This window comes from Homalodisca vitripennis, chromosome 8, assembly GCF_021130785.1.
Source record: "Homalodisca vitripennis isolate AUS2020 chromosome 8, UT_GWSS_2.1, whole genome shotgun sequence".
Classification (NCBI taxonomy): Eukaryota; Metazoa; Arthropoda; class Insecta; order Hemiptera; family Cicadellidae; genus Homalodisca; species Homalodisca vitripennis.
The window spans coordinates 28,203,264-28,221,698 of NC_060214.1; the positions used below are offsets into that span (position 1 = coordinate 28,203,264).

At 34.7% G+C, this 18,435-nt stretch overlaps 1 protein-coding gene across 7 annotated transcripts in view; it reads left to right on the forward strand.

The window, feature by feature from the left end:
• Positions 1-255: 255 nt before the first annotated feature.
• The window catches only part of LOC124367442 (F-box/WD repeat-containing protein 7-like), a 31,547-nt gene continuing 13,367 nt past the window's right edge, over positions 256-18,435 (forward strand). The window contains exons 1-3 of one of the 7 annotated variants that reach the window (XR_006922892.1): positions 260-591; positions 5,076-5,424; positions 10,201-16,897. Coding sequence is in view for 3 of the 7 variants with exons in the window: in XM_046824254.1 (XP_046680210.1) it covers positions 5,088-6,521 (1,434 nt within the window). In the remaining 4 variants the exon portion in view is untranslated. Of the gene's footprint in view, positions 592-5,075; positions 7,449-10,200; positions 16,898-18,435 lie in introns of those variants that run through there. The other 6 variants (XM_046824259.1, XM_046824260.1, XM_046824254.1 and 3 more) reach the window with 6 other exon arrangements.

The following is an 18,435-nucleotide window of genomic DNA, read 5'->3' on the forward strand; positions in this document are numbered from 1 at the left end:
TAAAAGGGTTTTAGTTACTTTCATTACATTTATATAGGTACTACTACTAATTTTTCTACTAATAACATTACTGTGTGAACAAAAAAATCATAAATGTAATTAATAACATGCAAGAAGAACTTTATTTTAAACTAATTTAACTCTGGGAACTAAGAATCGGCAACCACGTCATAGAAATAATTTCTATAAAATAACTCCGTGGAGTTCAAAAATTAAACTGTACAACACAGCTGCATGGAAATTCCAAAGCCTGAAAGGTACAATAACATCTATTTGGGGTTGTGACATGGACACTGAGAAAATGCGAATTGAATGACGTCTGTCAAAAGTGATTCAGACGAAGATATGAGAAGTAGTGATTAGTAATTGTTAATTTATTTTTGTTGCACAATAGTTCAATAAGTTTTAATTTTAGTAAATGTTTCACTAGTTACTCTGAAACGTATGATACAGTTTATCAGTGCTTGTAAAATTGAGGTACAATCGGTTTTGTGATGGGAAAATACAGGTGTAATTCACAATGCTTAGAAACAAATTAGATGTATGTTGACTAGAGAATGTACCGTACTGCTAATTAAATAAGATCAGTTGGTGAGTATGTATATACTATTATTACAGGTATTATGTGTTTAGTGGAAGATATAACTTTTAGGACACCTTTTTTTATTTTATTATAGGTTGTGAAATAAACCTAGTATACTACTGTCAAGTCAAAAATTAAGTCATTTCTAACAATGCCAGGAATTTTGCATACCAAACTACTAAAGGATGCTATGGGTAGGGTACGATAAGCGGACCCGGTTTTTTATATCAAAGAATGTAACCATCGATACCTAATATTCGGATCTCAAATCCTAGGCTATCAATCGATATAAAAGTATTTATAGTCCTCAATAACAATCACATGTTTTAAATTAAAATATGAATTTAATATTTACAGTGATGAAACAAATTATTATAACCAAAATTTGGAAAACTGAAGACGACCATATTTTACTTCTCTCACAGTTACAGTTGTTTCTTTCCCTCAAATTTCACACCCTACCCTATGAATTTAATATTTTAGTGTACAAAAATCTAACTAATTACAATGTAATATAGAGTAATAAAATCATTAATGGGTTAATTCAAATTTTCACTATACAACACAATTATTGGGTACTATCAAGTCCTTATCTACTATTTGTTATTAGGCTATTCATACGTACATATTATAAACATCAAAAAGTTAAAGATAACCTTAACAAGTGCTCACGTGATCTGAGCTTGAATTTTATTACTATCTCGAGGATTGTTTTTCTTACTACGCCAGATGTATGGGGTCCCACTAAAGCCTGTGTGTGATGGCGTGGAACATTTCTTATTGGTATTTTCCTGACCTCAGATTGTCCAACTTCTCAGACATCAGATTACGTTGTACGATTAGGATGTGATCTAATATCGGTAAAGTACAGTATCAATCCGAAATGCTTCTGGCCATCAGTATGGGCTTCAGTGGCACCACCCCACACTGGTTTAACATCCTTCGAGATAGTACCCAAATTCAAGCACAGATCACATGAGCGCTTGTTTATGTTGTGTTTAACTTTGGTATTAATTACTAGTAACATATTTACGATAACCTAATCTAAAGCTACTTATATCGCATAATAACATTCAATAGAGTAATATTTCCATTTCTAGCCTCTATTCCTTGCAAAATTGGCCTTGGCTGGTACTGGTTACTAAGTAACCAAAAATCTTTGTGAACACTAAATCAGCCCAGCCATTACTGAAATAACAGTATCCTGGTAATGGGTTACCATTGAATTACCTGTTACTGTTACTGATACTCAGGCCCGTTTTACACCCTCCCAGCACCCTAGGCACAACAAAGAGTTGCCCCTTTTTATACCCCTGCCAGCTGACTACGCCCCCCCCCCCCACCAGCCCTACCATAACGCCTATACCGTAATGTTAGATTTAGTCTGAAATGCCAGTTTTGGTTTGGAGGGACTTTAGACTAAAATGTTGTAATGTACAAATTATCCGATTCTTTTCGAGAGCCTTCCCATAATCCACCACCTATGGACCTGCTGTGTCCCGGACTGGCAACCGGTAGCGGTGAAGTATCTACTGGCCTCCGGTGGGAAAGCGTGTAACATACCTCATGGACCACCCACCCTCCCTTCTTTACATTTAAAGTATTTACATTATTTATAGTATTCGTTAAATCACATTTTCTTTGGATTATTTTTGGTTTGTTGGCTTACCACTAGACTGACTAGAGATTCAGACGATAGCTTTTTTCTGGTTTTCCGTGTTGAAAAGTCGTCAATAATGTTTTTGTAGTCTAATTTTAAAGTAATGTTGTTGCACAGCAACAATATGCCATTAAGCTTTTCATCAACCATCGGCGATCTAATTTCTGACTTTACTCTTTTCAAAGCTGAAAAGCTACATTCAGCTGTGCAGTTCGTCATAGGGAAGGTTAGAAATACCCTGAGAGCGACCTCCAAATTGCGGAAAGTGTTCTCTAATCTGTTTGATTTTATGTAGGCATACATTTCTTTGATCTTAGAAAGGTTCGGACACATCAGGTGTGGAGTCTGTGATGAAAGAGAGATAGCGAGCTTGCTTGATTTCATTTAAGATTTGTTTCAGTACTTCTTGTTCATAATCTCAATAAATTCACTGCAAATGTCAGACAAAAGGTATGATACACTACCTTTGCCTTTGTTACCATATCAGCATATCAGCAATTGTGCTATGTGTTGGGCGAGAAATGGATCAAATTCACTTATCAGTTCAAGACAGCCTAAAAAAAGTCTGTTTGATGATTATGCATGCAGATACAACCACGGCAATTTGTTTTTCCATTTTTTGAGCCCCCCCCGAAAATGCCAATTGCCTAGCGCCCTAGGCACGTGCCTACCATGCCTACTCAGTAAAACGGGCCTGCTGATACTGTAGATCTGTAATGGCAGGAAGTGCAATGGTTATGTACATGTTTTATTTGTATCAGACACGTTTATCCTTCAAAATAGTAAAAAGTAAATAAATATTATACTATTTCATTTACCATAACATTATTACTTTTTATACTGGAATTTGACCTACCTGTAACATAATTTGGTTTAAAAAGTTAGATCAAAGTATTCTTTACTCATGAATATTGGTGATTAAATGTTATCGATCATTGAAGTGTTGGACTCTTATTATACTGCTGCCAAATCATGTAACATAATTCAAATAACATAATAGCTCTACTGTTGTAACATCTTGAAAATAATATACTAACAATAAATAAAATACTATCTAGGCTATATATTTATAAAATGTTACAAATAAAACAATGTAACTTTTACTTACTTTTTACTATTTTCAAGGATATACATTTATCCTTGTGACACAAAGAAGACACATACAATTCCATTATACATGTGGCCATTATTCAAATACCAAATACATGATTTCACTTTAAATTAATTTAGAATAATAATGTCAGACAGAATTATGTTGTAGGCTTTTATAATTGTATTACTGAATAGTGAAGCTATATTTCTGTTTGTTAAAGAATTTAAGACTATTTAAAATAATAAAACTTTAAGAATTATAGCACTTGTGATTATTTTACAGGGAAAACTGTCTGACAGCATTTAAAAATACTCAAATGGATCACCATCATCAAAATTATCTTGTAAACATTGTTCAATGTTTTAAAATACATTTTGAGACCTTTATGGCCATTGTTCTGACTGATGTCACTAGTGTACTCAGTGCGTAAATGATTTTCCTTCAATGATTAAATTAATTTGCACAATATTACTATGGTAAATAAAAATAGCTGGCAATGATTAATATGAATATCTATTTGACAGATGTTTTTATATTTGATAATTTAGATATTAATAATTAATAGCTGATTTAATTGTGCTGGTGGCCACTTATTATACTGCAGCCAGCCATTTTTGCAGCATTTCAAAACATTTGTTGACATTACAAATATACCTATTAATACTTTATTGTTAACTATTAGAAAAAAATTGTCTTTGTAAAAACAATATAAAACAAAACATTGGTTTTAAATGTAATGTACTTTTTGAATTAAAAAATATATATATGTATATACTTTAATATACATTTTTTTCGAGTTTCATATGTCAAGGGTACTTTGATAGGGCTAGTTTACCTCCCACAGGTGGTGGGGCCGCCTAAGTGTGAAGGGCTGTTGCTAGCTTAGCCATAATGGTATCCCACCACTACTTGCTTTGATTAGGGCCCTGGCTTCTCTTTCTTCAAAGGAGACATAAATGAGATTAATGTAAAAAAATTGTGGATCGTAAAGGAGGCAACCCACCCCCAACCTTACCAATTCAGAATATCCTGTCACTCCAGAAGCAGCACAAAGGTCCTTTTAGGGCTAAATACAACAAGAAGCAAATTACACAAATATAACCACAAAATAATATTTACATTATTTAAAAGTATAGTTATTAGTATTTTCCAACTCCCAAAACAGTATATAGTTTTGTTCAGGAGGACAAGCAAAATACATTAAAAGCGATAAATTTATGATTGGCAACTATGGCCATTAACTTCACTGATAGCATATGTACAACTCTTATACTTGGTAAACTTTGAGTTTTGTGTCAATGTCAAACAGTAGGCCTACTATGGTATGACCAAGAGAAAAAACTGTTCTCTGAACAAATGCCAATAATTGTGTACCCTTAATGTATTATCTGTATTTTAGTTAGTAAAATCTAAAACCTTCTCCCAAGTATAATACTTTAAAGTAGCTGAATTGTCCGTATTCTTCAGCATGTATTTGCTAGTCATGTATTTGCATAAACTCTCCTGCATGGTTGGTGTCCATGCTGCCCCTCACCACGTAATGGGCATTGGCATTACAAATGAAGAAGAAAGGCTTTCCAGTCTCATCGTCAGTTAAAAAACTTTAAACAAAGAATTGTTCGTTCACCTTAAAACCATCCATTATTATTGTGAAGGAAATAAAAAAACAAGTGTAGTTTATTGGTAAATTTCATATAAAATACTTTAAGAAACATTAGATTGTTTTGAATTGATTCCAGGCAAAACTAGAAATGGAGACTCTGCCTGCAGAAGTGGTGGAAATGATTGCTCTATTCTTGAGTATAAAAGACCTGAAAGCATGCTGTGGTACTACTCACACATGGCGTGACATTTTTGGTCAAGACACTATATGGAAACGTCATTGCAACCGGGCTTTGGCCAAGTGCCTTGGTGCTGCCCAGAGTAGAGTGGAACCCAAGTTTGTGTTGTCAGAGGAGGAGCATTTAAAGAACTTGAGCCCCTTGGGTGAATGGAGACAGGCTTACTTGCAGGAACAACTTTTGTGGAGTCACTGGAGAAATGGGAACTATGTGATGGAAGAACTAACTATAAAAAGCTCATACAAATGTAAGCGAATGAAAGTGAAGGAAAACATGTTATGCCATTTTGTTACAGACCATTATTTAATTACATTATGTAAAAGAAAGGTGATGTTGTGGGATGTCTGCAATAGTCCTGTGATTGTGAGTAAACCTTTTGAGCTGTTGTTGACTGGAGATGTAAATTTCTGTTCAACATTCGGGAACGACAAGATTATTATTGTCCAGCAAACTCTCGTCCAAATTTATCATCATGGATCACCTATGGAGTTAACCTGGAGTCTTGAACAAAGCTTTTTCTTTGATAGAGAAGATCCTGTTCCATTCAATAAAACAGACAAAACTGTGACTTCTCCTCTAAATTCAAGATGCGTTGTTGATGAGAACTTGTTTGTAGGCATTTTGTTATCAGGAGAAGTACACATTTGGAATCTTACGTCTGGGAAGAAGTTGAAAACAGTTCTGTATCCTGGTAGTGATAATGTTAATAATTGCATTGTCAAAGTTGTACATTCTGAAAAACCACCAAAAGACTTTATAATTGTAGCTAAATGGTTTTTCACGTATAACTTCTATGTATTCTCTATGACTAGCTTGGACTTCTACTATGTCCAAAATAGTGAAACACTTGAATTAACACTCCCTTCTTGTGCAATTCAACATGGATTGTTGGCTGTTGGAACAACTAAATCTTCCAAAGTCTTTAACTACCGCACCTCTCAACGGTTGTTGAAAGTACTTCCCACAATTGGCAAGTTCACTATTGGATTGGTAGCCATGGGTGATTATTTTCTTCTTGTAGAAGAGGAGAAAATACATTTATTTCACACTATCACCACAACGTATGAGTGTGTCATACATATACCGGTGGTGGTGTCTTATAGTCATCGTATATCCGCCTGTTTTAATACAATTTGTGACAAATTCTTAATTATTAAATATTCATTGCCGGATTTCGATAGTCTTGATAATCCAGCTTTGGAGATCTATCTTAAGACTAATCCTATTAAAATTATTCGTCGACGGAACTTTAATTTTTGTCACATATTTGCAATGAACTCAGTTAGTTCAAAATTAGCAGTACAATCATCGAATGGAAATGTGTGTATTGTAAGCTTTTGGTAACTGAACTAAATTACCAATTTATGTCAAAAAGTGAAATTTTTATTTTTTAACTTATTTGAAAAGAAAGTTTTTAAGGGAGTGTAATAATTTTTATATTTGTAAAGACACTTTTGGTCTCAGCCCTGCAAAAAAATGTTTAAGGACAGGAAAAAAGGAAATTTTTTTAAATTTTAGTAGGAATGGTGGCAAATTATAAGCAGAAGTTTGGACATCGGCCAATGTGCATTTTGCTGTGTTATATAGCCTAAAATAAAACGGTTCAAAATAAGGATGTGAACTTTGTACGTTAAGTGTTACAATGGCTTGAAGGAATAAAATGTCTTATTCATAAAAACGTTTTGCGAGTGTATTTAAGTAAGAGTATTCCATACCACATGTTATGTAACAGGCTTTGCTGAGTTTCCACGCAAAATTTCAAAGCTATAGCTCATTTCATTCTCCATATATATGTCCAGCGGAAAGATTGACATACAGGAAACCATACAATCATAGGCTTTAGTAACACTTAGCCAAGTTCCATGGTGGAAATGCACCATCATAAAACTTGGTGATGCTTATATAGCAATGAAGTTTCATGCAAAATTCAAATCTATATTTTGGTTTGTTTTCTAGATATCGCATGGACCAACAGCAATGAAACATTTCCAGTCCCTCTAGTAATAGACTTTGCTAATGCTCAACCAATTAAAGAAATATAATTTCTTAATTTTTAATTTAATTTTTTTTCTTTAGGTGTTTTTATTGCATTTAATTACAATATTTTCTATAATTCTTTTTCTCTTCAGAGAAGTTATGATAAAGGTTTATCAATTTAAAATTAAAACATATTTTCTTAATCTTTCTACTCAATCTTAACCCTTTTAACCCCAGCCATTTTTCCATGGACTTGCCAGAAAGCCCATGGCGATAAGGGACCGTAGTGCAGAATTGAGGGAAAATACATCTAGTTTTCTTATTTTTGAAGATAATTTTTAGGTTTTTGTTTTACATTGTTCACAAATAAGTGTAATCTTAGATGTAATAGTTAAAAAGTACTTTTATAGAATGATTTGTTTTTTTTTTTTTAGCGTATTTATACATAACAAAATTTTTATTTTTTTATTTTTTATAGTTTGGACATAAGCATAAAGGGTAGAAAAAAATTGTAGCCCCTGAAAAATGAACATATTTCTTACTAAACACACAAAATTTGAAGAATTTTCCTTGATAAATGCAGGAGATATATCCAATTAATTGTATTGCTGCATAAGCACTTCTTCATATATTTCCACATACACGTCAGTAGAAGTATACAGATATGTATATTTTGTTTTTGCACTTTTGAAATAATAACAATTGTAAAATAACAAACTAATTGTAATGGTTTGAAAGACTAAAACTTGTTTAATTTTTCAAAAAAGTAAAAGAAATAATATTTACAATATATACATTTTATATGAACAACTCAATTCATTGTCTTCAAAAATAGCACATTCACCACTAATAATAGGGTATTTTGGGATTATACCGACCACACCAGTATGAAGAACACAAAAATATAAATTTATAGAAACAAACATGATAGAATGAAAAAACAACTCTAATTACAAAATTACAAACTTACAAGCATTTCCAGGCATTGTGATCGGTATTGTTGTCGCTGTTATCTTATCTTTCTCGAGAATCCCGATTACGACAGGCCACGCGGCATCACATGATTTGCACGGTACATAATTGCCTTTCCATTACAATTCAATTTATATTTCTGATCAGCCCCTCTAGAATTTGATATTTTACTGATAGGTACTATCTCGAGGGATGTTTTTACATACAAATAAAATGTTAAATAGATACAGATACAAATAAAACATGTACGAAATACGATGCCAATTGGAAGGTTTATTGTTTTTGCATGTAGCCCGTTTCTTCACCGACTACTATACCGAAACTGATGGCATTTGGACATATTATTAGCCAGCTACATTAAATTCTCGAGACGTCCGGTATATCGGAAGTTGAGCATTTTAGCTAGACCACCTCTGTCCGATATATCGGACGCCGGGGCTAAAACGGTTAAAAACTAACATCTTTATTTAAAGTTTATTATTGATAATGTATAATTTGAAAGGATAATTGGAATTAAGATATTTCTCATTGTTTTTGTAATATCTAATCAGCTACATAACCTTGATAAGTATTGTTTTAAAATATTTATTTTAAACAAGTTATTCCTAATTTTTTAAGGTAAATTTTCAATCTTATCTTTAAAATAGTTAAACCACTGGTTTTGTATATCCTAGGAAGACTTGTACCCTATGCATAAAAGAAGGAAGAACCCCAATAGCACAGAAGAATTAACAGCTACGTTAAAAACTGAGTTTTGCTGTTTAAAATAGGTCCAGGGCTCTACACTTTCAAGATTTGCACAGGACCATAAAACTAATCACAATTCACTTCACTGACGAACACTTTGATAAAATTCTTCCACACTATTATAGACGATTCTGGATACTGGACTGCTGACACTCGTATTAGTTTCCTATTTGTGTCTGTGAATGAAAGGTTATCTCTTTACAAGCAAAGTTGAGTTGGTATTAATATTTAGGTAACGTACGCTTTGTTATAGTTTGCAAGCTTGCAATGCCTAACAGTAGCATAACTATCGGTGGGAAGGGGGAGGGGGTGGAAAATAAAAAAATTACACATGTAACAAATACAAAATCACTTTTATTTCAAAATTCATTAGGTATAGATATGGTGTCAGGTGGTAACAGTAACTTGCTTGGAATACATTAGTTAAAGATTTTACTTGAAATTAAGGCTATAACTAATTTATTTAAATTTACTTCATACAACTCCCCCATGGTGTGATATGCTCTTCAGTCAGATTCATCCCCCTCCACAGCCAAGTCCTAGTTACATCACTATATCTAGTAGTATTTACCCCACTTCCATTTACCAGTAATGACAACACTTTGTTTACTCCTGTGTGTGTGTTGACTATAACATCTGTCCAAATGCATACATCCATCTGCAGCATTGTGTTGATCTTAACATCTGTAATAAAATGGCAAGAATTACAATCCTATCACTTATCTCATCGATTTTTTTGTGGTCTCGTTTCATTAAGGTTACTTTGTAAGAATTCACAGAACAAAAAATTTGTTGTATTTAGATCCGGTGAACGAGCTGGTCATTGTATTGCACCGTGCAGACCTATTCATCTGCCAGAAAACAGTCCAATCATTATTACATGATAGTGCACCATCGTGCTAACTGTAAACGGAGGTTATAATGTCATACCTGTACCGAGTCAGATATATTGTCTGAAAATATTGGTATATATTGTTGTAGAAACACAGGAAGTTCATAAATAATAATATGTATGTCTTTATTGCAAGTTGAGTATACTTTCTTGTTTTCTATTGTGCTTATAATTTTCTTCTGAATCGTACACACTTTCACCTTCGAAAGACCTTTCCCAAACAATTGTTTCAAAGAGCTATTGAATATAAACACAGATATAGTAGATACTACTAATAATATTATCTAAATTGAATTTTTTTAAAGAGTGAAATTCAAAATGAATAATTTATTTTTTTTAAGAGGCTGTTCACGTTACGTCAAGTGATAGTGAATTTCTGATTTCTTATGTTTGTCAATTTTATAACATTTAATTAAAGCTTTGAATTTATTCCAGACTGGATTACCACTAGCAATGGAAAATCTGCCCGTGGAAATGGTAGAGAATATAGCCCAATATTTAACTACGAAAGAACTGGCAGCATGCTGTGCTACCAGTCGAGTTTGGCGAGACATTTTTGGTGAAGACGGTATATGGAAATATCGATGTAACACACATATAGCCAAGTATCTTGCTACTGCTGAGAGTAGAGTAAATCCACAGTTTGTGATACCGGAGTGTATGAATGTAGAAAACTCGTTAAATCCACTGGGAGAGTGGAGATTGTCTTATTTACGAGAACAACTTCTATGGAGTCATTGGAAGAACAGGAAACAGGTGACTGAGCATCTAACGTTGATTGATCAATCTGAACCTGAAAAAGTAAGAGTCGGTGACAACGCGTTGTGTCATTTTGTCACAGATAACTATTTGATTACATCAAATGAGAAAAGAGTAATGTTGTGGGATGTCCGAAATTGTCCTGTGTATGTGAGTGATCCCTTCAAGCTTTTATCATCTAACGGAGTGGATTTTTGTTTAGCATTGAGTAATGACAAGATTCTTATTGTGCAGAAAACTCTTGTTCAGATTTATTATTGCGGATCACCTATGAACTCCAACTGGAGTTTAGAACAAAACTTTTTGTTTGATAGATCTGAACTGATTTCATTAAGTAAAACAGAAGAAATGGTGAATTTTCCCCTTACTTTCAGTAACCTTGTGATTGGGAATTATTTTGTAGGAATCTTGTCTTCGGGAGAAATGCACATTTGGGATCTTGCATCTGGAACAAAGATGAAGAAAGTTTCATATCCTGGCAGTATGAATGATGAGATCATTAAAGTTGTAAGTTCTATGACACCACCAACAGACATCGTTGTTGTAATTCAAAGAAATTCCATGTATCACTTCTTTGTCTTCTGTTTTGCCAGTTTGGATTTTTATCCCTTTACAACTAGTCATGACAATCAGAGATTTCCTTCTTGTGCAATCCAAAACGGATTGTTGGCTATCAGTTTAAATGGCCATTTTAAAGTGTTTGATTATCGCACCTCACAGTTGGCGTTAGTAGTGCCTGCCGAATACTCAGTAGGAGTGTTGACCTTAGACAGTTCTTTTCTTTTTATATCAAAGAATACTGTACACGTATTCAATACTATCACAGCATCTTTTGAATCAGTACTTCTAGCATTAATAGATCCATTTGAAGATATAAACAGTATAACTGACATTACATGTAATAAATTTTTGATTACAAGCCACTTCAGCGGAGAAATTGCTTGGGAGTTGGACTTTAAATCATCACCTATGAAAATGACTAATTTGCGGAACTTCAATGTTTGCTATGATTGTAATATTAACAAAGCTTGTACAAAGGTAGCAGGAGAACTGTGGGAGGGAAGTGTAGAAGTTATAAGTTATTGGTAGGTTATAAATGTAAAGTTAAAATCTAGAAATAAAATTAAAGTTAAGTAAAAGAAAAGATTGTTATTTCTGTGGTGGTGTTAGGATGTCCCTACATAGATCCTCTTTAATTCACTATTCCTATCAGTAACGTTAATTTGTAATCCTTGTTGAGCTGTAAATTATGATAATCAAGACTATCATCTGTTCCTGCCATTGAGCGATTGCTCATATTCTAGTCTAATAGACCAAATGCAGACGACCTGTCAGTGTTGTTCAATTGTTTGTTCTTCCCCAACTGTCTAGTATGTAGAAAGTGATAAAGCAGGGTGGCCACCCAAGGGGGAATAAGCCAGGAATTTTTCTGAGAAACGAGAAAATTACATAAACAATTTTTCCGTCTCAAAGAATTTATAAAATTAAAGACAATTTGACAACTTCTTGAATCAAGAATTTATCAATCTCGAAACATTGTATTATACGCGACGTGGATCATGAAATTGTGAATGATCAACATATGTTTGCGAGCTTCATCTGAGGGTTGCCTCCACTAGTGTATACATCGAGAGATTCCATATGGGCCCTGAGAAGTGCGACATGGGAGTGGTGTGATATGGAGTGGGAGAAGCCGTCAAAAGAGGGGAGGGGCTGACTGCCGTCGCGCCACAAAGCGGTTGTGACCGCAATACAAACAGGTCTATGTATTTAAATATTATTCCATCGCCGAAATGGGGTTATAAACAGGCTTAACACGTTGGCTACCGATGAAAAAAATTGGACTCTCAAAATAGACCGACGTCCCGCCGGCGGGGCGCAGCGGTTTTCGTCGGGGACCAGCGTCCCGCCGGCGAGACTCACGGACTGTTTCTAGCGGACCGACGTCACGCGGGCGGGACGCAGACCACAATTAGAATAATGTTGTTTTATTTATAGTTGGTCAGATTTAATGCCTTGGTTCTTGGATATCGGTCTATAGGAATGTGTGCCCCGCCCGTGGGTCGCGTGGTCCCTGTGTGGGAATTTTTTTCTCACGTTGCAGAGCATTTAAGTTGTCTCACCTGTTGTTTACTATATTGCACTTTTACCTGTTGCTTAGATGTTGTGAGGCTCAGGTTTCACTCTGTTACGATAGTTTGTTTTCATTTTGAGGTTATTTAATGATCTTCGTTAGATTTCGTGAATATTTACGAACACTGGAGTCTTGTAATATGAAGAGAAAAAAACCAAACAGATTGTTCTACAATGATAGTGACATTGAAGATGAATTAGGCGATTCCGATGAACTAAGTTCGTTGTACAGTTCTAATGGTGAGAGTAAGTGTGTTCCTGCAGACAGTAGTAACGATGGTGAACCAAGTGATGAAGATGAAACTAGGCCGATCACTGAACCTGAGAATGTAAGTTTTAGTGTAGGCCTAGACGGAAATGACCCGATATTTCACGATCCAAACATAGAGTTTGTACTTGAAAATGTTGATAATAATATGAATGATGATATGACCAATGACCCTAACGTTCATTTTGTTGTGGATAGGGATCACATGGGTTATGACGAACGTCAACTATGTTGGACTGATAAAAACAATATTCCTCCAATCCACAACTTTATAGGCCAAGAAAAAATAAACACTGATTCAACAAATCCCGTAGAAATCTTTTCAAAACTTTTTGACGATGCTCTCCTAAACAACATTGTGACGTGGATAAATAACCGTGCTTTGCTTATTCGTGGTATGCCTTCCCCGAAACACTCACATAAATTGGTGGAAGCCTATCACTATTGAGGAACTAAAAAAGGTTAGGCTTATGTATGCTGATGGGGAATCTTAAGTTTTCAAGCCTTAAGCACTGCTGGTCGTCATCTGAACTGTATGAACACCCCATTTTCAGCAAAACCATGTCTAGAAACAGGTTTGAATTATTTCTAAGATGCATGTGTTTCTATAACCCACAATCTGGCTCAACCGAGGGAAAGTTACATAAATTTAAAATGTCCTTATCCATCTTTTGCGTAACTTTGCCACATGTTTTTCACCAGGAAAATATTTATCGCTTGATGAGGCGATGGTGTTATGGCGAGGCAGGTTGTCATTTTGCCAATACATAAAAAAACAAACTACATAAATACAGTATAAAACTGTACGAACTCTGCACCCTTGATGGTTATATTCTGAACATAATAATCTACACAGGTAAGGGTACACTGTCAAACCCAGAGAAAGGGCACACCTTTGAAGTAGTGACACGCCTTATATGGGGAAGGGACACATGGTGTTTATGGATAACTTCTATAACAGTGTAGACTTAGCTGAACACTTAGATGCAAATGACACCATGTGTGGCACACTAGCGAGTAACAGATCTGGAAATCCAGAAGTGGTAGTAAGAGCCAATTTGAAGAAAGGAGATTGTATAAGTAGACAAAAAGGTAATGTCACAGTCATGAAATGGAAAGACAAAAGAAATGTTTTGACCATATCAACGGCACATGGACCAGAGATGGAAGACGTAAGAAACAAAAGAGGAACAGATACAAGTAAACCAAGTATGGTTGTATCATACAATAAAAATATGAGTAGAATTGGTAGAAGCGACCAAATGATTTCATATTACTCAACGCCCAGAAAGTCTTTGAGGTGGTATCTGAAGCTATTCTTTCACCTCCCTAGATGCTGCTATGTGGACAGTAACTACATATATTCACGAAACCTAGAAAACCTCTTTCAAGTACCTAGCATTTAGAGACATCATCATATCTGATTATCTTCAGCTGCACCCTGTTACACCCAGAAGCGTTCGCCCAAGACTATCTCAGGACCACAAGCTTATGAGGATGAGCCCAAGGGTAAGGTGTCGACATTGTTTCAAGACTGACAAAAAAAAGAAAAAATACATACTACATTTGTGACAAATGCAAGGACAAAAAGGGACTACCTGTTGGATTTACCCCACTTCCATTAATTGTCTTAATGATAGGTTGTGAAAAACTAGTTCATTGCTGAGATTTTACTGAATCTACCTTTATTGACTGACTCAATCTTTTATGTCAGTATCATGAAACTACTATCAGAGGAGGGATCTGTGTACCTTTTTATGACCACCTTACATAAAAGTTTGTAATAATTAAGTATAACAATAGGCCTATAAGTAGAAATATTTTACCAGTAATGACAACACTTTGTTTACTCCTGTGTGTGTGTTGACTATAACATCTGTCCAAATGCATACATCCATCTGCAGCATTCTGTTGATCTTAACATCTGTTTTAAAATGGCAAGAATTGCAATCCTATTCCTTATCTCATTGATTTTTTGTGGTCTCGTTTCATAAAGGTTACTTTGTAAGAATTCACAGAACAAAAAATTTGTTGTATTTAGATCTGGTGAACGAGCTGCTCATTGTATTGCACCGTGCAGACCTATTCATCTGCCAGAAAACAGTCCAATCATTATTACATGATAGTGCACCATCGTGCTAACTGTAAACGGAGGTTATAATGTCATACCTGTACCGAGTCAGATATATTGTCTGAAAATATTGGTATATATTGTTGTAGAAACACAGGAAGTTCATAAATAATAATATGTATGTCTTTATTGCAAGTTGAGTATACTTTCTTGTTTTCTATTGTGCTTATAATTTTCTTCTGAATCGTACACACTTTCACCTTCGAAAGACCTTTCCCAAACAATTGTTTCAAAGAGCTATTGAAGATAAACACAGATATAGTAGATACTTATAATATTATCTAAATTGAATTTTTTTTAAGAGTGAAATTCAAAATTAATAATTTATTTTTTTTAAGAGGCTGTTCACGTTACGTCAAGTGATAGTGAATTTCTGATTTCTTATGTTTGTCAATTTTATAACATTTAATTAAAGCTTTGAATTTATTCCAGACTGGATTACCACTAGCAATGGAAAATCTGCCCGTGGAAATGGTAGAGAATATAGCCCAATATTTAACTACGAAAGAACTGGCAGCATGCTGTGCTACCAGTCGAGTTTGGCGAGACATTTTTGGTGAAGACAGTATATGGAAATATCGATGTAACACACATATAGCCAAGTATCTTGCTACTGCTGAGAGTAGAGTAAATCCACAGTTTGTGATACCGGAGTGTATGAATGTAGAAAACTCGTTAAATCCACTGGGAGAGTGGAGATTGTCTTATTTACGAGAACAACTTCTATGGAGTCATTGGAAGAACAGGAAACAGGTGACTGAGCATCTAACGTTGATTGATCAATCTGAACCTGAAAAAGTAAGAGTCGGTGACAACGCGTTGTGTCATTTTGTCACAGATAACTATTTGATTACATCAAATGAGAAAAGAGTAATGTTGTGGGATGTCCGAAATTGTCCTGTGTATGTGAGTGATCCCTTCAAGCTTTTATCATCTAACGGAGTGGATTTTTGTTTAGCATTGAGTAATGACAAGATTCTTATTGTGCAGAAAACTCTTGTTCAGATTTATTATTGCGGATCACCTATGAACTCCAACTGGAGTTTAGAACAAAACTTTTTGTTTGATAGATCTGAACTGATTTCATTAAGTAAAACAGAAGAAATGGTGAATTTTCCCCTTACTTTCAGTAACCTTGTGATTGGGAATTATTTTGTAGGAATCTTGTCTTCGGGAGAAATGCACATTTGGGATCTTGCATCTGGAACAAAGATGAAGAAAGTTTCATATCCTGGCAGTATGAATGATGAGATCATTAAAGTTGTAAGTTCTATGACACCACCAACAGACATCGTTGTTGTAATTCAAAGAAATTCCATGTATCACTTCTTTGTCTTCTGTTTTGCCAGTTTGGATTTTTATCCCTTTACAACTAGTCATGACAATCAGAGATTTCCTTCTTGTGCAATCCAAAACGGATTGTTGGCTATCAGTTTAAATGGCCATTTTAAAGTGTTTGATTATCGCACCTCACAGTTGGCGTTAGTAGTGCCTGCCGAATACTCAGTAGGAGTGTTGACCTTAGACAGTTCTTTTCTTTTTATATCAAAGAATACTGTACACGTATTCAATACTATCACAGCATCTTTTGAATCAGTACTTCTAGCATTAATAGATCCATTTGAAGATATAAACAGTATAACTGACATTACATGTAATAAATTTTTGATTACAAGCCACTTCAGCGGAGAAATTGCTTGGGAGTTGGACTTTAAATTATCACCTATGAAAATGACTAATTTGTGGAACTTCAATGTTTGTTATAATTGTACTATTAACAAAGCTTGTACAAAGGTAGCAGAAAAGCTGTGGGATGGAAGTGTAGAAGTTATAAGTTATTGGTAGGTTATAAATGTAAAGTTAAAAACTAGAAATAAAATTAAAGTTAAGTAAAAGAAAAGATTGTTATTTTTGTGGTGGAGTTAGGATGTCCCTACATAGATCCTCTTTAATTCACTATTCCTATCAGTAACGTCAATTTGTAATCCTTGTTGAGCTGTAAATAATTATGATAATCAAGCCTATCATCTGTTCCTGCCATTGAGCGATTGCTCATATTCTAGTCTAATAGACCAAATGCTGACGAGCTGTCAGTGTTGTTCAATTGTTTGTTCTTCCCCTACTGTCTAGTAGAAAATGATAAAGCAGGGTGGGCACTCAACCGGGACTAATCCGGGAATTTTTCTGAGAAATGAGAAAATTACGTAAACAATTTTTCCGTCTCGAAGAACTTTTAAAATTAAGACATAATTTGACAGCTTCTTGAATCGAGAATTTATTAATCTCGAAACATCGTATTATACACTACGTGGATCGTGAAATTGTGATTTAAGATCGACATACGTTCGCGAGCTTCATCTGAGGGTTGCCTCCAGTAGTGTAGTGGAGTTTATCTTGGTTAGTTCTACTCATGTGCCGCGGCAAGCCCCCTCCTCCCAAAAAAACACGTAACAATGTGATTGATTTTTTTATTTGTGGAGTCGCCTGAAGATGAAACCTTTGGATTCGAAAGTCCACGTCAACAAAATAAACAATTGGGAAAAGTGGTGTTTTTATTTAAATTTAGTAATACGTAACAATGTATTAGTAGACAATTTAAAATCGGCCGATCGTTCCAGACTTCGGCACTATGCGAGCGGTAGTGACCGCAGTACAAACAGATCTATGTATTTAAGTATTATTCCATCGCCGAAATGGGGTTATAAACAGGCTTAATAGTTCGGTTAGTTGAATAATATATGTTTGACATACCCTTTTTTTAATACATCAGAGTTTTAGTTGGATTTGTACCAGGCCTGATAAGATACTTTTTGCGCACAAATAGATTCTCTCTAAATATACATATATCCATGTATTTTTACGTACACGGAATATATTCTGGAAGGTCATTTTATAACCTACCATTTCTACTATTTAAAAGGAGAATGTAGAGGTTATGACTTGTAATATTAAATACAGGGTGAGGCAGACCACCCGTACAGTACGTATAACGGCCAAACCAAACGAGGTAGATTATTCGTAACACTTAAACCCCCCTATTTCCACCCAAAGAATTTGGAGAAATTATTTTGAAATCTCTAAAACTCCCCAAAAGGGTAGTTTTTGGGGGGTAGGGGTGGTTTTTGGAAAATTTTCAAATGTAAAGTTATTGTTGAGTTATACCTCATTTTAAAGGTATTTTTTCACTGATTATTTTGATGCAAAAATTTTGAACCTATCTTGCCGCTTATGTACAGGGTACACCAAAACGTTAGAAAAATCAGGGGTTTGTGGGTACATTTATTGCAACTACCTGCACAAATGTAGAGAGACGATATTTTTATTCAAAACTAACGATGAGACGGCTTATCGAAAAATATCATCAAATGCCACCCTACCC